Below are 21926 nucleotides of genomic sequence, written 5' to 3'. Positions count from 1 at the left end.
CGACAATGTAACCCCTGTCAATGAGCAAGAAACCCCTGGGAATGAGCAAGAAACCCCTGGCAACAAGCATGAAATAACTGGCAATGACCAAGTATGTAAAAAAAAAAATGTTTTGGTAGAGTGGTGCAAAATTTCTCAGCCCGCAGTGTAAACGGGGGTGGCAGTTGGAGATGACATCATCTCCAAGCACCGGGACTGCCGATCACTCTGCCAGGAACACAGATCGTCAAGCCACACACGGTGAATGGATGCCGCACACGGGTCTGCTTCCCCTTTTACACTAACGCTGACCCGGGTCCATGAGGAAAAAACACATATTTTTGCCTCTGTGTAAAAGGGGTATTATAGAGGTTAAAAACTGCACCTACCTCACTTACAGAGGTCCTAACAGCCATCGTCTCAGTTACAGAGGTGATTATTCTATCGTCTCAGTTAAAGAGGTTTTACTGTCTCACTAACATGCCGGGACCTCACAATTAGTCCCAGCCAGTGCTATTTTTGTAGGAAAATAGGTTCAGGAACTGTGGGTGGGGGCAGAAAGTGGGCGGCGGTATGGGTGGAGCTACAAAAGGGGCGGGGCATTACATTTAAAAAAATTTTTTTTTTAAAACCACACAATTCCTCCCAACAGTGCCAGTAACATAAAAATCCCTAGCAGCAAAGTGGAGAATATGCGCGCGCCCAAAAAACAGGGGTGTAGCCTAACTGCAAGGGGCACAGCATTGCAGGAAAAGACTACTTTATACCGCAGTTTTGCAACCTGCACACCGAGAATTGGCCACCACAAGAAAAACCTTGATTCATGCCCGTTATATTATGTAATTTTTCCTCCTCATAGTAGTGCCCATTATACATGATGCCAAACACCTTAATGTCCATTAAATGTTATGCCAGACACCGTAATGTCCATTACATGTTATGCCAGACACCGTAATGTCCATTACATGTTATGCCACACACCAAGATGCCCATTATACATATGGCCCACACAGAGTTGCCCAATATACATATGCCACACACCGTGATGTGCATTATACATATGGCCCACACACAGATGCCCATTATACATGTGGCCAACACCAAGATGCCCATTATACATATGCCACACACAGATGCCCATTATACATATGCCACACACAGATGCCCATTATACATATGCCACACACCATGATGCGCATTATACATATGGCCCACACACAGATGCCCATTATACATATGCCACACACCGTGATGCGCATTATACATGTGGCCCACACACAGAGATTCCCATTATACATATGGCCCACACACAGATGCCCATTATACATATGGCCCACACACAGATGCCCATTATATATATGGCCCACAGCACCAAAATGCCCATTATACATATGGCCCACAGCACTAAGATGCCCATTATACATATAGCCCACAGCACCAAGATGCCCATTTTACATATGCCACACTCAGACATTTTGGACAGCAACAGAAGTAACAAAAAATAAAATTTTATTGGTTTAACTTTCTCTCCTGTAGTACCAGATAATTGCAAGGATCCACAGGCTCAGACAGGCGGGCGAGTGCAGGTCCCAGGTCAGTCAGACAGGCAGGTGGGCGGGCAGGCAGGCGGGTGGGCATCCCAGGTGAGGTCAGTCAGACAGGCGGGCGGGATAGCGTGTCTCAGTGCGGCGTGAGTCACCGTGGATGCGCACTGCACAATGATGTCATGTGCATGCATCCATGGAGGGGTGGGTCGCTGGAAGTCCATGCACCCGGCCGCCGCGGAGACAGAGTATCTGACTGCTGCGCTGACTAGAACTTCCGGAACGCCGTTCCTGGTGAGGTCATTTTTCAACAGAACTTCAGGAACGGCGTTCCGGTGCGTTCCGCCAGAAAAATAGCGCTGGTCCCAGCCATAGAGGTTTCCCACTTACCCAGGTTTGATAGTAATATACTTTCAACAATCAAATAAAATCCACATATCCCTGTTCCACAATGATGTAGTTAAGAAGTGCAAACAAGCCCTTTAATCACTACGGGGCAGATGTATGAAGCAGTGATAAGGGAGGAGAAGTGAGCCAGAGAAGACATGGCCCATGACAACCAACCAGCTCTGAATTAACTTCTATAATTTGCATAATATAACATTATACAGAACCACTGATTGGTTGCCATGGGCATTTTCTCCACTGGCTCATTTCTCCTTCCTTATCACTACTTCATAAAGTACATCTATCCCATACAGCCATTAAAAAAGAAAGTCAACAAGAAACCAGGGGGCATATGTAACATAAAAATCAGGTTGGACCCAATTACATATGCCCGAACTGGATTGAAACTAAAAAGCTTTCATGGCATTCAAAGCACAACAGGTCACATGTATGACAAAAGTCCTAGAGTTCCATAATTCATTGTGTAGTGCACAAATGTGTCCATCAGTGACATAATTTGGTGAAACCATCGATAGTTACCTTACAGATGGTTTTATATCATCAAGGTAAACCCCCAATGCTACAATCAAGAGTGTTCATCGATGGTTAACCCACCAATGGCCGTCCCTACTGCCCACTGATATTCCCAGCAACACCATCCCTTGTGGACAATGCCAGGATTGCTAAAGGGCCCGTCTGGGCCTTCAAGAAACTGTGCATTTTGTTTAAGATATTTAACTATACAGAAACAGTCAGAACAATTGTAATTGATATTTAACACTTACCAAAAATGTGTAACCATCTATTTCCAGCCTCTCCAGCACTCCAACACATTCCTGCATCCCAAACTAAAGAAGGAAGAGTAAAGATATTTAAAATAGAAATAAAAAAAAGAAATAAAATATCTACAGAAAAAAGCAGGTGATGTCACATTGGCCCTTATTCTGATCGGTGCGTACTTTTCCGAATTCTTTCGGATGGCGTTTTTTAGCCGTCTGCGCATGCGTGGAGAACGCGACACGCATGTGCCACGCATGGTCTCTGTACTTGTTCTCAATAATACCGTACAGAAATGTGCACCGCAATCACTCGGGCAATATGGGTGTGTTATGGGCGTCATGCGGAATGACACAGGGGCGTAGTTTCAAAGTGGGCTAAACTGGGCGGAAACATGGGCGGACACGGGGGAGTACACATATTTTGGTAGGCGTGCATTCGGACAGCACGCCGAATGCACGCGAACAAAAAGGGAAGAAATGTGCGGTGTCCAAAAGGCTACTCTTGCTTTGCGGACACCACTCGGTCATGCGCTAGGCAATCGGAACGCCTAATCAGGACGGACGCACCTCAACCAATGTCACCTGAACCAAATACAATCACATACTTTACCCATTACTTGTTAATTACACGCTTCTCACTGCTACAATTGGAAGCATTGCAGCTTAAAGGGAACATTACATGCTGCACTTGTCACATACTTTTACACTGCAAATAATGCACACAACTTAATATTAATAATACTAATACACATGGCACTTCTGCATGTATCAATTAATACAGACATTTGTGGGGCCAAAATAACATTTATTAAAGAAACTTTTGAAAAATTTTCAAAAACATCACAAAAAAAATGGTACCATAACAGGACTAAAAATTAATAATATAGAATAAATAGCCACAGCAGAATCATTAGGAACACATCAGGTGGCTTCACAACAAAAGTACAGCACCAACACTTCAAGTACAGCACACAGTAATGGTAGCTGAAACAGGGCAACAGGGGAACCAAACATGACATTTGAACCGCGGCCAAAAGTGGTGACCCTCGGCACGGATTTGGACACAGGATGCTGACACACACAGCTCAATGGAAGATTTGGGAAGACATAACGGTGGAGATTAATGGGGACACAAGTTCATTTGCGGGCACGTTTGCCCCTGGCAGGCTCCTTGCCACGTGCAGCAGCTCTTCGGCCTCGTCCACGGCCAGAGTCAGATGGTGGCTCATGTGGAGCACATGCTGGTGAGGGGGTGGATGTTCTTCCCCCTCTGGCAGCAGGGAGTGATGGTGTTGGTAATGCACCCGAAGCGGGTGACATTAGGGCCCTATTGCTGGTAACTAGCTCCACCATAAGTTCATTATGGCGGAGGAGGAGGTCATTTTGCCGCAGGGCTTGATCAGCCAGCACCTGCAGGCTAGCAGCAATAGCTTGCTGGCTGGCACTCATAGCCTGCAGGCTCGCAGCAATACTCTGCTGGCTGGTGGTCAAACCCTGCAGCACCTCCTCGGCCCTACGCACCGGCTCGAATGCCGACTCTCCCTGCTGCACAATACTATCCAGCACACGGCCCCACATGGACAATTCAGCCGCGGACAATCCCGGCTGCTGCTGCACGGGCCTGCTACTGGGGCCAGGTGGCACAGACTCCACAACCTCCTCAAGAGAATCTGGACCAAGCGGTGGGGATGCTGTTGAACGAGAAATTACCAATTACCACACATTCCATGCCAAATTTAAAACATCTACTTATGGCCTGGCAAATAATTACCTTCAAGCGTAGAAGCCATCACTTCCGCTGGGGACTCGCTGTCTATAGTACTCACCCCCCGGACCTCCTCCACTGCAATGCAGCACTGGGCCATCTCTTCCAGGGGGGTGAGCTCCAGCTTTGATGGCATGGGGCCAGCCCCAGAGGTGTGGCTGTGTTCCCACCGCTGGGTCAATTTCTTCTTGAGGTTGCCTTTGAAGTCGTGCCACCTGCAATCAAAGTGTACATATTAATACATGTAACTCCTCATGTTTGCTGTAGCACCCATTGCAATATGAAACATAATACAACATGTGCCTACTGACACCAAACTTACATTATATTCATTTTTGAAAACAACCCTTAGAAGATACAAAAACAGTCACCCTCCAATAACTATCAATTCAATGTCATGGCCAACATGTCTGTGCCTCCAAGCAACGTGAACACCCATTGCCCAACTCCATCTAATATTGAATGTAAACATTACTGGACTTGTACTACTCAAATGTAACACACATGTACTTGCCTCTTCTTAACATGCTCCGTCTGACGAACTTGTGGAGCCACTGCATTAATCTCCGCCGTTATCTCCTCCCAGATCTTCCATCTCCTTGTGTGTGTCAGCTTGACCGCTGGGCACTCTGTTAAATCACGTGCCCGGGTCACCAGGATGTCAAGCTCCCACGGTTCATATGCCATGTTTCTTGTGGTTGGTTCCTCTGTTGCCCCACTGCGGCCACGGGCACGGCCACTGGCACGGGCACTGCCACTGCCACGGCCACGGCCACCGGTTGCTGTACTTGAAGTGCTGGGCTGGCTACTCTGTTGGGAAGCCACCTGCTGTGTTCCCAATGATTCTGCTGATGCTGAGGATGGGCCAGCTGCTGATTGGCCTGATGTTGATGGGCCATCTGGGTGCTCTGGGTTGAGGGGGACATAGGTGGTGTTGGCCTCCATGCGGGACAAGAGATTCTGCACCACCTGGTCTTCCTCTGACTCTGAGCCAGCCATGTTTGCAACAAGTGTTTGCCTTTCTAGGACAACTTTAAATACTATTTCTGTAATTGGCGTTAATCAGCTGCAACCTGCGTTCCGTACGGCCGCGTCCCGTACGCCAGCGTCAACCGTGCGGCGCATACGGGCCGCCCCTTGGTGTTGAAAAATATTTCCAAAAAACCTGGCAAACTCAGTAAGTCTGATTTATTAGCTAAATGCAGTTTCCAACACCAATGACCAAATAAAACTGAGGTCACACATGAAATGTATATTTGAATGTACTTCTGTACTGTGCACTTGTTTGCTATGTAGTACAACTGACACTACCCATTCCATATGTCAATCCAGTCCACCACTTAGCCACAAGTAATCAGTGCTAGCATCCAAATCATATGTGAAAGCACTCCAAATTCAGGTTAGATGCTAGCTACTTTTCATTCCACCTCTGTAGTAGGGGCCAGTAGAAGGTAAGTGTACACATGGCAGCATGGCCTAATTTTGGGAAAAGGTCTGCCACTATTTGCTATGTTTCTGCTGCATAGCTTTCATTATAAATTAGCTTTTTAGTACCTTGTTGAGTTAGGTGTAAGTGTCTAGTGATGCAGACTATTTCACCTGTTGCTTATACCCATGTTTGGTGAATGTTATAGATTAGATATAATGTGTTTCCATCTTATTTTACACTGTTTAGGATGGGTGTGCGATGCAATGGGTTAGCCGTCTGTTCGGGCGCATACACGCTGTTAGTGTAAAAATGAACAATAAAGTTAATACCAAATATCACTCTGATCAACCAATGACAGCACATGATTGTTTGATTTGTGCCATTGCTAAGATGGCGGCTTATGGCAGAGCAGCACCTTTTTCGCCAGCAGAGCTGAGGACACTGGTCTCCGTTATGGAGACCAGGCTGGGGCGGAGGGGCCCCTTTATAACGAACAGGCAGAAACGCTCTGCCTATGCGGTGGCCCGCCGCCGTATATACGCACGCACCCAGGTGCGGCGGACCATCGCTCAGCTGGAGCGGCGGTGGTCCGACCTCCGGCGCAGGGAGCCAGAGAGGCTGCAATCAATAAGGGCCAGCATTGCTAGATGTGAGTATTTCAACAGTAAATGTGGATTTGGACATGATTGCTTGACATTATTTAATCCACTAAGGTCACCAGCCTGATCATGAGTTAAACATGGCATACAATATATGAGTGCTACTTCCTGTTTGACACCCTGTAATGGTCATAAAATATGTTATTGGGGAGGATTAATGCTTGTGATGCTTACAATGGGCCAAATGTCACAGCATACCTGCCATGTTACAGGCTGTGTTTTGTAAAGGCCACTGAGGAGCTGTTTGCATGTACAATTATCAGTACTTATAACTTTTGCATTTATAGGTTGATAAGGCTTAATACAAATTACCACTAATTGGCACTTTTTTGATTTTTCCCAAACACAGCACGTGCACGAGCAAGACAGGCCCGGGAGGAGGCAGAGGCGTCCCAGGCCCAGGAGGAGGCAGAGGCGTCCCAGGCCCAGGAGGAGGCGGAGCCAGCTATGGGCGAGGAGGAAGAAAATGAAGAAGGGGTGGCGGAGGAAAGGGATGGAGTGGAGGAGGATGTGTGGCCAGTGGAGGCAGAGGTGGTGGCTTTCGACCACGAGGTGGCAGCCGAGGAGGAGGTCGTGCCAGCCGAGGAGGCCCAGGAAGAGGGGGAGGATGAGGAGGCCTGTGAGGTGGAGCAGCCGGCCGAAAGTGGTATGTATACATAAAGAATCGTTATTCCTTTTGACATCCACTATTTGATATGTAGCACTGTTGATTCAAATGTGTTTAAAAATACTATAAAGGCAAACAACAAATTGGGTAGCAACAGACACACTTTGGGGTTAGATAGGGTGGCCAAACCATCCCTTTCATCCTGGACACATATTAATGACACAGGTTGTGCGGATGGCTTTCAGGTCGAATTGAAGTGCCACTGAACCTGTGTAGTTAATCTGTATTCATGAAGAAAGTGATGACTTGCTCATGTAAGGGTTACATGTCCCTGCTGGTTGCATACAATCTGTAGCCTCATATAGGTGAGTAGAGTTTACTGGTGAATGATCTTTGTAAACTAGATTCAGTATGGCCTAAATGGAGTATGGACAGGCGTGGCTTATACTGGAGTAACAAGTGGTTAGTGCCCCTGGGCCCTCCTCTAGCTAACCACCCCCTGCGGTCTGCATGTATGTTTTGCACCATAATTGTGTGTGGATTTGGTCTTAGTAATGCTTTTGAGCATGGGAGTGGGTTAGTGCTGCAGCCTCCCCTAACTGGCATTCTGACAATGATTTCTGGAGCAGACCATCAGCAGGCAAGCCATGCTTGATTGCACAAATGTACTGAGCATTCCTGAGAGTTGTGTAACTCCCCTGCCAGGCTCCATCATATAACAGACACTGAACTTTGTTTGCCGAATTGTGATTGGTGCAGCGCATGGCATGCTTCTCAGAGCTTAGTCATGGGTGGGTTTGGATTGAGAAGGAGCAGTATGACTGTGAGGTGTTCTACAGAGTAAAGGGTAGAGGGCCAAAATCAGGCTTTCCATGTAGTATGTATGCATGTATGTATAGGTGTATGTCTCATATATATAGTTACATATGTGTGTATATATATATATATATATATATATATATATATATATATAGAGATATATATATATATATGGTCTGCTACCTATATATATAAATATATATATATATATATATATATACACACACACCTGTCACAATGCATGTTTAAAATGTAGGTTTGACTATGTTAAATGTATGCATGAATATCATTAGTCATTTTTAAATTTGAATTTCCTCCACAGGTGAGCCTGCCCAAGCAGAGGAGGGTCGCCGTGGGGCTCTCCTTCGTCTACGAGGCCTGATGCGGCAAATGTTAAGCCTCATGGACAGCATCATTGATGCGGAAAATTAATTTTCAGTTTTTTATTCTTGTTTGTGAATAAATATTTATTTAAAGTTCAAAGTTGTCAGTGTTTTTTCCTAACATGCTAAAGTATATGTGTAAGTTGTTTAAAATGTTTAAAATAAGCAAAATGTACATAGTGTATATAGATGTATGTTAGGGTCACATGCTGTAAGGGTTAATGTGTGTCATGAATGAAGTAGGAATGTGGGTTAGTATAGATGAGCATTTAATTGATTGAAATTGATAACAATCCCTTTTTCAGGAGGTTGCCTAATAGCCTAAGTGGGTCATGTGATCGCTGTGTGTACTCAGTACAAAAGTGTTGGATTGTGCGTAAATACTCCGCATCGGGGCGTACGGACAGCTTCCCGTACGTTCTGACGCGGTAAGACCGTGCTTGTGCGGGAAGACCGTGCAAGAATCTGTACGTTTCCACCGCACACGCACGGTTTGTATGTCGTCCGTACACACGCCCTGTTCTTAAAGAGTGAGTCCGTCCGAATGCGGAGGACACGTGGGCGTTTCTACGGACGATGCCCGCACGCCGCCGCACAGCGTGGCGTGCGGACCGCACCGTAAGAATTCGGGAATATCCGCACCGATCAGAATAAGGGCCATTGTACTGTACCTGGCTTTTAACAGGTATGAGAAAAATAATTCGTGGCATTTCTATTAGGAGCCGGATTCATAGTTGGGGTGCTAATCCTGCTGCAATTTTTGACACATGGGGGGAAATTTACTAAAGGAAATTTGTAAAAAAATAGGTGTATTTGTATCCAGAAATACACTTATTTTTGACATTTACTATCCCAAAAATACGGCAATTCGTATTCGTATTGATAGCACATCAATACGACTACGAATTGCCATATTTTCGGGATAGTAAATGTAAAAAATAAGTGTATTTCTGGATACAAATACACCTAGTTTTTAACAAATTTCCTTTAGTAAATTTCCCCCATGGGATGTACCAAATATGCTGATATTACCAGTGCATACATAGCAGAGCTTATGCACTGTATATGCCCAGCATTCTAAGCACTTTGTTCCACTCTAGAAAGTGCAGTAAAGAGTGTTCTTCTGAGGGGATGCAGAGCATTTGGTCTACAGCATGATGGTCGGCAGTCATTATGTCGACACCATTAGGTAGACATGAGAAAAGGTCGACATGGGTCTAGGTTGATATGGGAAAAGGTCGACATGGGTCTAGGTTGATATGGGAAAAGGTCGACATGGTTCTAGGTCGAAAGGTCATTAGTTCGACAGGTCGTTAATTCAACAGGTCATAAGTTCGACAATGTCTAGGTCGACAGTCGACATGGGGTTTTTCATTGTTTTTTTGAGCCGATATGTGCCGACAGGCAGTATTTCATGCCCTACCATCCACTAGGGCGTGGTGGGAGAATAAAATAGTGTGCCCAGCGTAGCGAGGCACCGTGCCCGACGCTATGCGAGCGCAGCAAGCGATGAGAGGGGATGCAGTGCACTTCAAACTGTGTCCATGTCAACTGTGTTGACATTCAGGTAAAAAAACAGTGAAAAACCACATGTCGATCTTTTGACTGTCGACCTAGACATTGTCGAACTAATGACCTGTCGAACTAACGACCTGTCGAACTAATGACCTTTAGACCTAGAACGATGTCAACCTTTTCCCATGTCGCCCTTTTCCCATGTCGACCTAATGGTGTCGACCTAATGACTGTCGACCATCATGCTGTAGACCAAATGATCCCAACCCCTTCTGAGTACGTCTAACAGCAAACCACGAGGCTTCGGGTGCTTAATGGGCTGGGTTGCATTGACCTTGCACCCATGGTAGTTCCAATTCTAGTCACCTGTGTTTTGAAAACAATTATTGACATGGTAGTGATGGCGTTGTCTCCTTGGCCTTCTGCTCATAATGCAGTCCTAGTTATGGCCCAGGAATCAAGTGATTCTCAATTAAATGTGGAACAGAACTGTATGGGGGAGTACTAAGCCTCGAATAGTGATAAAACCATATCTCTTATTAACCGGAACCTGAAATGCATTTCAGTATGTACTGATGATATACTGAAGGGGTTAAAAAAGAATTTCCATCATCATATTTACCTCCTTTGCTCTATTGTATACTGACCCTTATATTCAGATGGTTCTGGTTGGTAAGTTGACGCATGAGAAATGTTGGCATGCAATATGTCGACACAAGCAAAAGTTTGACATGCAAATGGTTGACATGAAAAATTCAACATGCATTTTTCATGTTTTTTTTTAAACCGCCTTGTTCTTACTTCTCCATCCATGTCGGCATAGTGTGAGATTATAATAGTGTGCGGAGTGTAGAGAACTCGAAGCGTGGAGAGCAAACTTAAGTTGTTACATTAATTGGGGGTTCATGTCAACATATGCCGACATACACACAAAAAATTAGTGAAAACCTCATGGCTGCCTTTTTCTGTGTTAAACTTTTCCATGTCAACATTTTCTTTTGTCAATGTCGGTCTATTGCACGTGGACCTTTTTCATGTGTCCACCTTTAGCCTGTAGTCCAATAGTCGTCGACCTTTTGACTGTGGACCTAAACCCTGTCAGAGTGCTGTTGTATTCTGGCTTTACAGAGTTCTCTGATGTTGTGCTACATTCCCCATGATTCTGATGCAGCCTCCATACAAAGTGATGTGTTCAGTCACAGAGCAAAGATCAATACTCACACACCGTACACAAGATTGGCCTAAATCATGGCACTTAGGGATACTAGGCAGTTCCTGGCATGAGACACTGGGGAAGTTCTATTTCACATGGGAAGTTGCTATGGGCAAGCAGTCATATACAATCTGTTATCTTCAAGAAGGTTTTAAAGAAATACGAAGTAGATTCTGGTTGGTTGCCCATAGCAACATCCCATGTGGAATAGAACTTCCAGTATATTTCCCCCAGAATGTCTTCTTCTGTAGCACTGGAAACGTTGTGTGTTGTACATTTTATTATTGCAGCTGTAACTTATAATATTTATGGATTTACTCTGCAATGTTAGTAATTAATACAAAGTTATCATTACCCTGCTTTCATTTATTTCTATTTATTTGATGTCTTATTTCAGTTTTGTTTTATTTATTTAAAGTTTCTTATATAGCGCAGCGGATTCCGTTACAGTGTCTTATATAGTGCAGCAGCTTCGGTTACAGTTTCTTAAATAGCGCAGCAGATTCCGTTACAGTGTCTTATATAGTGCAGCAGATTCCGTTACAGCGTCTTATATAGCGCAGCAGATTCCGTTACAGTGTCTTATATAGCGCAGCAGATTCCGTTACAGTGTCTTATATAGTGCAGCAGATTCCGTTACAGTGTCTTATATAGTGCAGCAGATTCCGTTACAGCGTCTTATATAGCGCAGCAGATTCCGTTACAGTGTCTTATATAGCACAGCAGATTCCGTTACAGTGTCTTATATAGCGCAGCAGATTCCGTTACAGTGTCTTATATAGCGCAGCAGATTCCGTTACAGTTACTTATATAGTGCAGCAGATTCCGTTACAGTGTCTTATATAACGCAGCAGATTCCGTTACAGTGTCTTATATAGCGTAGCAGATTCTGTTACAGTGTCTAATATAGCGCAGCAGATTCCGTTACAGTGTCTTATATAGTGCAGCAGATTCCGTTACAGTGTCTTATATAGTGTAGCAGATTCCGTTACAGTGTCTTATATAGTGCAGCAGATTCCGTTACAGTGTCTTATATAGCGTAGCAGATTCTGGCCCTTATTCTGATTGACGCGTACTTTCCCGCATACTTTCGGATCGCGTCTTTACGGCGTCTGCGCATGCGTGGAGAACGCCACGCGCATGTGCCACGCCTTGACTCCGTACCTGTTCGGGCAAATCCCGTACAAAACTGGTCACCGCAATCATTCGGGAAATATGGGCGTATTATGGGCGTCATGCGGAATGACACATGGGCGTAGTTTCAAAGTGGGCAAAACGGGGCGGAAACATGGGCGGACACGGGGGAGTACACTTATGTTGGGGGGCGTGCATTCGGATAGCACTCCGAATGCACGCGAACAAAAAGGGAAGAAATGTGCGGTGTCCAAAAGGCCACTATTGCTTTGCGGACACCACTCGTTCCTGCGGGAGGCGAACGGACCGCCTAATGACTACAAGCATTAACACCTGAACCCAATAAAATCGACTCCTTTACTCATTAATCACTAATAGGACGCTTGTCAGTGCTTTAATTGAAACCATTGCTGCTTCAAGGAAACCTTACTAATCACCCACATATGCTGTACTTCTGACACACTTTAAACCTGCTAACAATGGACATGACTGAATATTAATACTAGCAATACACATGTGTATGCGACATGTACTAATTAAACCACACAATTGTTGTAAAGTAAAGCAATTTATTTATATAAATTTCACTGTCAATGCCACTGTGATGCAATGACAAAAAAATTAAAATACCAAAAAAAACAAACCATGGCAGGAATGTAACAAAATAAATTATAATACAAAACAAATATAATTGCACACAGATGGACTCCAGCACCTCCTATGTGCCACTGCACATGCGGCCAGTGGGAAATGAGGAGGCTGCTGGCCCTTCTACAGCAGGCCAACCTGCACCTGACCATTCTACAGCAGGGCAACCTACACCTGGCCCTTCTGCAGCAGGCCAACCTGCAGCTGGCTCATATGCACCATCAGCAGAATCATTTGGAACACAACCGGGGACTTAGCAACATCACATCAAGTGCAGCTGACAGTAATGGCAGGCAAAAGAGGGCAACAGGGGAACCAAAAAGGACATTGGAAGCAAGGGCTCATCTGGTTACCCTCAGCACGTGATTGGACACAAGAAGCTGACACACACAGTACAATGGAAGATTTGGGATGAGATAACGGTGGAGATTAATGCAGCCACAAGTTCATTTTCGACCACGTTTGGCCTTGGTAGGCTCCTTGGCCTGTGCAGCAGCCAGGGCCGGCGCTGGCCGCTCAGCAGCTCCTGCAAAGCAGGGAGGCGCCATGGTGAAAAGGCGCACTCTCCCTGCTCTGCTGCTTAAGCTGCCTCAGCCGGCCCCTCGCCTTCACTGCCTGCATGCAGCCCTTGTCTGACAGCGCGGGGCGGGCGGCAGTAATATGGAGACACAGACATGAGTATACAGACACTCACAGTCACAGCAGTAATGGATGTGCCGTGTGCGCCCCGCTGAGTGCGCACACAAACCCTCCATGTCCGCCTCCTATGTGTAACCCCAGCAAAGAGCGGTCATGTGACGTGACATCACTCACGGTCACGGCGGTGCCCGGCTTTCCCCCCTGCACCAGTCCTAGTACAGCCTGCGCGTGCGACGCGTCGCGCTCGCTCGGGCTCGGCTGCTTCAGTATGTTTATTTTAATAATAATGATTGGCTACTACTCACTGCTAGTTAGCTGCTGGCTGCCGCAGCCTGTCAAATATTATGACAGGCAGCCAGCGGCACCAGTAGCTCCCCTCACTCACTGACACAATGCCTGCAGCCCCGCCCCCTACCCATTGCTCCCCAGGCTGTCAATCAAATGAGCAGCACTGCAGAGCCTTCTGGGTCTGTGTGTGGAGTGGCCAGTGTCTACACTCCGCCCCCTCTATCTCCTCCTTCTCTCCCCTCCTTTCCCCCTCAGTCACGAGAGGGGTGTAATGGCGTCCTGGTCCTGCCTGCGCAGATAGAAGAGGAGGGACTGTTCTGCACAAGATTGAAACAGCAGTGAGTCTTTTATAATACATGTTATAACATTTTTTTTTTTAATATTCATTTAGACGGATAAATTATGTACTTAAATCATACTTGTCTACCTGAAAATGCTCTGCTCCTGGACTTCCCTGGTAATGTAGGATTGCCATCACCTGTGGTGACACCTTTTTTATCAATTACCTAGCTTCCCACAGGTGATGGCAATCCTACATTACCAGGGAAGTCCAGGAACAGAGCATGTTCTCCCGCATGGAGAGGGTCAGGTAGGCAAGTATGACTTAAATAATGGGCTGGGTTATATTCTAGTCCATTCGTTCCTCTGTGCATTCGCACGGAGGACCGTTGGTGCGCACCTGCGCAGGCGCGTATCTGCGCATGTGCAGACGTAGGGTGTGTGCACCCACGGCAAACTTTCAGTTCGCCGGGTGCACGCACCCATGATGGCGTGCAGGCGGCGGAGATTACCATATGGGAACTCCCAGCATTCCATGGGCGTTCCGATGAGAATGCTGAGCGTTCTCATGGTATTGAGGTGGTGGCGCGGGAGCAGGGGACTGGCAGCTGACATCACCGGATGTCAGCTGCCCGCCCATTTCCTGCCAGCGTGCACGCATATGTAAGTGGCTTAAAAGTCACTTATATGTTTGTACCTACCACATCTTTCGATGGTTGCTGACCATCGAAAGATGTGGACGGTTACTCGAGGCATATGAATGGATGTTTATGCTAAACATCCATTTGCAGCCTGTGCGGGCGAACCCGCAGTGCGACGGGGGTGGGTGGGTGGGCGTTCATTCGCCGGGAGGGGTTTGGTGGACTCACAAGGCTGTGCTGCCTATCTGTAAAGCCAGACACAGACCGGCCATGTGTTGGTTTGTGTGCAATGTCACCCAGATGTTGAGGCCCTCCCCTGACGTGCCTAAAGTTGTCTTGACCGGTCACGTGAAATGCTGAAGCGATGGCCCCACAACAGGCCATCGGTGGTGGGGAGGGTAGGCGGTGACAGGGTTTTGCATGAAATGCTGAAGTGATGCCCCCGCAACAGGCCATAGTCAGCAGGGACGGTGGATGGCAACTGGGCCCAATGGCTTTGCTTCAGGATTTCATGTGAACGGTCGAGACAACGCATGCATTTCGGGGGAGGGCATTGATGGCTGGGTAACATCACACACAACCCAAAACATGGGCAGCCTGTGTCTGGCTTCACAGCTAGGCTGCGCAGCCAGGGTGCAGCCGGTACTGTGCACACATTGCACAGTGTAGCAAACTACTCGCATCTCAGTGCTGTGTCCGCAAATTGTTGTAGGCATGTCACGGGCTGGGACCAGGCGAGCGGAACAGCCTTGTCCTGTGCTGGGTATAGTATTATATATGTGCGCATATTATTATGATTAATTATAGTTTTGATTGTATAGATTAATTATAATACAAACTTTGTTTTGTGCGTTGTAGATATTGGGCCTTATTTTGGTTCATTCTTTCTGTCAAAATCCTTCTTAGATGGACAAAACCATGTGCACTGCAGGGGGGGCAGATGTAACATGTGCAGAGAGAATTAGATTTGGGTGAGTAATTTTGTTTCTGTGCAGGGAAAATACTGACTGCTTTATTTTTACACTGCAATGTAGATCTCACTTTGAAGTAAAACCCCACCCAAATCTAATTCTCTCTGCACATGTTACATCTGCCCCACCTGCAGTGCACATGGTTTTGTCCATCTAAGAAGGATTTTGTCAGAAAGAATGAACCAAAATAAGGCCCATTGTCACATGTTGATGACCTCTCACTGGGGTAGATTTATTAAGCTCGGTGAAGTGATAAACTGTCTGTTTTTTTATCACCGGCCAATCAGCTCCTACCTGTCATTTTTCAAACCAAGCCTGCAACTTCACAGGTACGAGCTGATTGGCCGGTGATAAAAACCAGACCGTTTATCACTTCACCGAGTTTAATAAATCTGCCCCACTGTCTGGATGGAGTCAAGTGATTATAAGGTAAGCTTAGGGTTATTTTATTTTTATGTTAATATTTATTTTTCCATTAATGTTAATATTTGTTCTCACAGCCTATCATCCTCTTCCCATTGACTCACACTGCCTCTACCTGGCCATCACCCTCTTCCCGGCCATCACCTTTTTCCCATCTCTTCTCTACTTTCACCCACTGCCCGTCATCTCCCATTGCCTCTCCCAGGCCATCATCCCCTCGCTGTCACCTCTCTTCTGTTATTCTCTCCCTGTCACCACTGACTATCACCACTGCCTTTTCCAAGCTTTACCCTCTGCCAGTCATCTTCTACTGCATCTCTTCAACTGTCTCCTGTCACCAACTGACTCACCCAAGCTTCACCCTCTGCCCGACGTCTCCCACAGCCTCTCCCTGGTCATCACACTCTCCCTATTACCTCTCTCCTGTCACCCACTGACTGTCACTCACTGCCTCTATTCTTTGTCACCCTCTGTCCATCTTCCGCTGCCTCCTCTCTGCCTTCAACCTCTCCCCATAAACTCTCTCACCTGCCACCCTTTGCCTTGTCCCCCTTATCCTCTCACTCTGGGCCAGATGTATCAAGCTTCAAAAAATGGTAAAGTGGAGAGTGATAAACAACCAACCAATCAGCTCCTATCTGTCAGTTCTCAAACCCAAACTGTAACATGACAGGTAGGAGATGATTGGCTGGCTGTTTCTCACTCTACATTTTATCACTTTTTGAAGCTTGATACATCTGGCCCTTTAACCTTTGCCTTCCACCCCCTGCATCGCTCTCTGCCCATCCATCTCTGCATCTCTCTGGTAGCCACACTCTACTTCTCTTCACTGTCACTCACTGCCTTTCTCCATATCGCCCACTGAAGTCACTGTCTCCCACTGCCTATCCCATCATAAATATATTATTTTGTGCAATTGTAGGTCTGCCGCACGGTGATTACCTTCTGCTGCTAACTGATTGGAGTCAAGTTATGGTGTGGTAAGCTTACATTTATTTTTTGTTATGTTACTATTATTTTTCTGACTACTGCAGTGTCCCAAACTTACAATTAGCATGCAAGCAGGTGTATGGATACATGCACCAGAGATCCTTCATAGGATTCCATGGTGCATACGCTCGCACAAACTGGCTGCAGCTTGTTGCAATGGCAATGTGAAAGGGCGCAAAATTTATGGTTTGCAGGAGGGCGCCGGACACCCTAGCACCGGCCCTGGCAGCAGCTCTTCGGCCACGGACAGATGCTGGGGCAGGTGGAGCAGATGCTGGTGAGGGGTTGGCTGGTCTACCCCTCCTGCCAGCAGGGAGTGTTGCTGGTGGTAATGCACCAGAAACGGATGACATTAGGACCCTGTTGCTGTTAACCAGCTCCACCATAAGCTCATTATGGTGGAGGAGGAGATCATTTTGGCGGGTGGCTTGCTCGGCCAGCACCTGAGCACTTGCAGCCATGGCCTGATGCGCCTCAGCCATGGCCTGCAGGCTCCCAGCGATGGCCTGCTGGGTGCTGACCAAGCTCGCCATGATCTCCTCGGTCCTATGCATCCGTTCTGATGCCAACTCTCCCTGCTGGTTTATGTCCCCAAGCATCTGGGCCAACCTGGCCAAATCGGCTTGGGCCGATGGCTGCTGCTGCACAGGCCTACCACTGGGGCCAGGTGGCACGGACTCCTCCACCTCCTGACCAGAGTCGTCACCAAGCAGTGGGGTGTCTGTGGAAAATGATAAACACAATTAGGACACATTCTAAGATAATTACTTGCACAAGCTTATGGCATGACCAATATTTACCTTCCAGAAAAGACGCAAACACTTCAGCTGGGGCCTCGCTATCCATCGTGCTCACCCCCCTGACCTCCTCAACTGATATACAGCTCTCGGCCAGCAACTCCAGAGGGGTGAGCTCTAGCCCTGATGGCATGGGCCCGGCCCCAGATGTCTGGCTGTGTTCCCACCGCTTGGTCATCTTCCTCTTCAGGTTGGTTTTGAAGTCCTGCCACCTGCAATGTAAGTTGACATATTAATACATGTCACTCCAGATGTTTGCTGTTGCAGCCATTGCTCTGTGCTACATATTACGACATGTGATTAATGTCCAATAGATAATATTACATGCAACTATGATATCAACCGTTACAATACACATTCACAATCACCCTACTCTAACTCTCAACGAAATAACATGTCAATAATGTCTGTGTATCGTAACAACCTCACGGGCCATTTGCAAAATCCATCTAAGCATGAATTCAATCATTACTTGTCTATTACTGGGCACATGTATCACAAAACAACTTGCCTCTTCTTCACATGGTCCGTCTCACGAACTTGTGGCGCTACTTCATTAATCTCTGCCGTTATCTGTTCCCAAATCTTCCATCTGCGTGTGTGTGTCAGCTTCTCCGATGGACACTCAATCCAATCACGTGCTCGGGGAACCAGGATGGCAAGCTCCTGTGCTTCATATGCCTTATTTCTTGTAGTTGGTTCCTCTGTTGACCTCGCTCTCCCCTTGCCACGTCCATGGCCACGCCCCCTGGCACGTGTCGCTGCACTTGAAGTGCTGGCCATGGTACTATCTTGTGAAGTCCCCGGTTGTGTTCCAAAAGATTCTGCTGATGGTGCATATGAGCCAGCTGCAGGTTGGCCTGCTGCAGAAGGGCCAGGTGTAGGTTGCCCTGCTGTAGAATGGTCAGGTGCAGGTTGCCCTGCTGTAGAAGGGCCAGCAGCCTCCTCATTACCCACTGGCCGCATGTGCAGTGGCACATAGGTGGTGCTGGAGTCCATCTGGTCAAATAGTTGCTGCAGGTCTGGGTCCACCTCTGGTTGTGATCCAGACATGTTAGCAACAACATTGTCACCTTCTAATACACCTTTATATACTGTTTGTGTATCCTGTTTGGCGGACATCAGCGGCAGCTGCGTTCCGTGCACGAGCGTACGTCGCTGTTTTTTCGCGCCGCATACGGTGGCGGAAATTCCATTGTGTAAAACCTGGCGAAACTTCGACATGAAATACTGGTCACCAATTCTAACATTGCATAGAATCTTCTGCTACACCTGTGACTATCGCACAATACACATGCTATTTGCTAGCATGACATGACATTTGGTTCATGACTACTGTGGTATTGTGGCGTTTGATTGCAAGCTAAAAGTAGCCCAATCCCTTAGAAAATCCAGGCCACAAGTCATGCAATACTCATCACTACTGTTATAGACCACACATGTGACAGGCCTATAAATAGTGAATTGCTGCTAGAATCATTTGTCTCCAGATCTGTAGTTGTCAGGGTCTAAGGTAAGCTCTTCCATGGTCCTTGTAGATATGTTATCCATTAACAATGTAAGTGTATGAATGTATGCACCATTGCCTCACTGACTACAGATTGTTGGGCCAGCAAAGTCTTTGTAGCATTATTGCAACATGTCACATGTTCACTATTTCACTCACAGGTCTGAAACCTGTGTGTGTTCATCTATTGCAGGACAACATGTCCCAGCAATAGCTGGAATGTCTCATAGTACATGATGTCGGCAACAAATGCAGACACCTTTGATACTCAAGTAGTGTTTAGTAGTTCGATGTTGTAAGCATCTGTGTGTTTAGGACGGTGTGTATTGAGTTCATATTATTGTTACATCATTATAGAGTCAAATGGATCTTCGGGATTTTACGGGGCGGCCATCTATTGTACGTATTGAAGCCTACAAATCTATTTGTAGTGGGATATGGCCATTATGTGCATAGGTGCATCAGTATTTATGTTCATTTCTTTATAGGTTGCTGAAGCAATGCTGCGGGACATGGAAAGGAGGCTAAGGGCACTTGCGGCTCTCCCCACTCGTCGCCCAAGGAGGCCAGGACGTGCTAGAATCTATCGCACACGGGTGACTCTGTTTGCTATGCCCGATGATGAGGTACTTACTAGGTACCGGTTACCGCCACATGTAATTCTGGATCTGCTCTCGTTAATTGAGAGTGATCTGGAACCTCTACACGGGATCACGACAGCAATTCCGCCTCACACACAGCTGCTGGCGGTGTTGCATTTCTGCGCCTCAGGATCATTCCAACAAGTAGTGGCAGTACTTGCTGGAATATCTCAGCCGGCCTTCTGCCGAATCCTGAGGCGTGTGACGTCGGCCATGTTCAGGCGCAAGGGGCACTTCATGGCCATGACATTTGCCACCGAGACCCTGCGCAGAAGCCAGCAGGCCTTCCATCAAATTGCTGGCTTCCCTAATGTGATAGGGGCTGTGGATGGCACCCATGTACCATTTGTGCCTCCATCTCGAAGTGAGAAGATATATAGGAACCGCAAATTGTTCCACTCACTGAACGTGATGGTGGTATGTGGCCCATCCATGGAGATTCTCGCCTTCAACTCGAAGTTTCCCGGAAGTGCCCATGACTCTCATGTCATCCGACAAACCGGGATATGGCAAAGACTACAAGAGCTGGAAGGCCGTGATGCGTGGGTTCTGGGTGACTCCGGTTACCCATGTACGCCCTGGCTACTTACGCCGTACAGCTACCCAGCACCGGGCCCACAGGAGGCATTCAATGTGGCGCATGTTGCCACCAGGCAAGTGGTGGAGCGCTCAATTGGCCTTTTAAAGGGTAGATTTAGAGTGCTCCACCGCACTGGTGGTGACTTACAGTATGCGCCTCAAATGGTGTCGAGGATCGTGGGCCTGTGTATATTTTTCCACAACATTGCTGTGCGGCGTGAGATACCCTTTGATGAGTGGGAGGTACCATCTGAGCCGCAAGATCCGCCCATGCGCCCATCCCGCGCCCCTGAATGCCGGAGGGGATACCAGCTGCGGGACTCTGTGGCGCAAAGATACTTCAGGTACATTTTATCTAGTTGACCAGAACACACCAATTGTTGTAAAAATCACCCCTTCAAATAAGTACAGTGTGGTAGTTGTCAGTGTTACAAAACGACAATTATCCAGCCTGCCCTCCTAATGGCAAAGAAATAGTAGATATTTATCATATGTGCTTAGTTTTGGGGGAAGTACAATATAGGTGCTCATTATTATACCTTCTACAAGGGATCTTATGTGTTTGTTATATCTTCATTATTGTAGTTGATACTATCCCTGATGACTGGTGAGTACATTGATTTATTCTCTAATGTGTTGGGGATTTTTTCCTGTGTTGATGTATGATTTGTTTGCAGATATATATATATATATATATATGATATTTGAATTTATTAACATGTTTAAACATTTCAAGGAGCAGGCAGGCAGGCAGGCAGGCAGGCAGGCAGGCAGGCACCCAGGCAGGCAGCCAGGCAGCCAGCGCTGGTGTATAATGCTGGACTCAGGATACCTGCAAGTATGTGTATGTGTCTTTTAAACATAAATGTACGCATACACATAGATGCATAGAGTAAGTAATGCTAAGTACAGCTATGCGTTGCTAAGCTATAGCACGCGTTGCTTGGCGGAGCGAGGCGTCATTGGATTTGCTAAGTGCATACACACTGTGTTTTATATATATCAGATTTGTTCATTGCCATACATCAGCACTACTGTTTTGAAGGCATGCGAATTTGTCACCATTTGTGTTGGCGCAGAGACGCTGCTCATGTAAAGATGAACAATAAAGTTATTAACACAAATAACTGTGATAAACCAATGCCACCACCTGATTGGTTGATTGATGCCATTGTTAACATGGCGGAGACACGAAGGGCAGACCCGTTTTCTCCTGCGGAGCTGAGGTTTCTTGTCTCCGTCATGGAGACAAGGCTGGGCCGTGCTGGGCCCTTTATCAGCAACCGACATAAACGCCGGGCCTATGCTGC

The 21926-nt window shown here is 46.7% G+C and overlaps 1 protein-coding gene across 2 annotated transcripts in view; it reads right to left on the bottom strand.

Annotated features, from left to right (window-relative positions):
* Positions 1 to 21926, bottom strand: part of BLNK (B cell linker) — a 249892-nt gene that overhangs the window by 224087 nt on the left and 3879 nt on the right. For both annotated transcript variants that reach the window (XM_083149315.1, XM_083149316.1), the window contains exon 2: positions 2696 to 2758. In XM_083149315.1, the coding sequence (XP_083005441.1) occupies positions 2696 to 2758 (63 nt within the window). The remainder of the gene's footprint in view (positions 1 to 2695; positions 2759 to 21926) is intronic.

This window comes from Crinia signifera, chromosome 6 (assembly GCF_055691185.1).
Source record: "Crinia signifera chromosome 6, ASM5569118v1, whole genome shotgun sequence".
NCBI lineage: Eukaryota > Metazoa > Chordata > Amphibia > Anura > Myobatrachidae > Crinia > Crinia signifera.
This window is presented reverse-complemented; position numbering and strand designations above follow the sequence as displayed.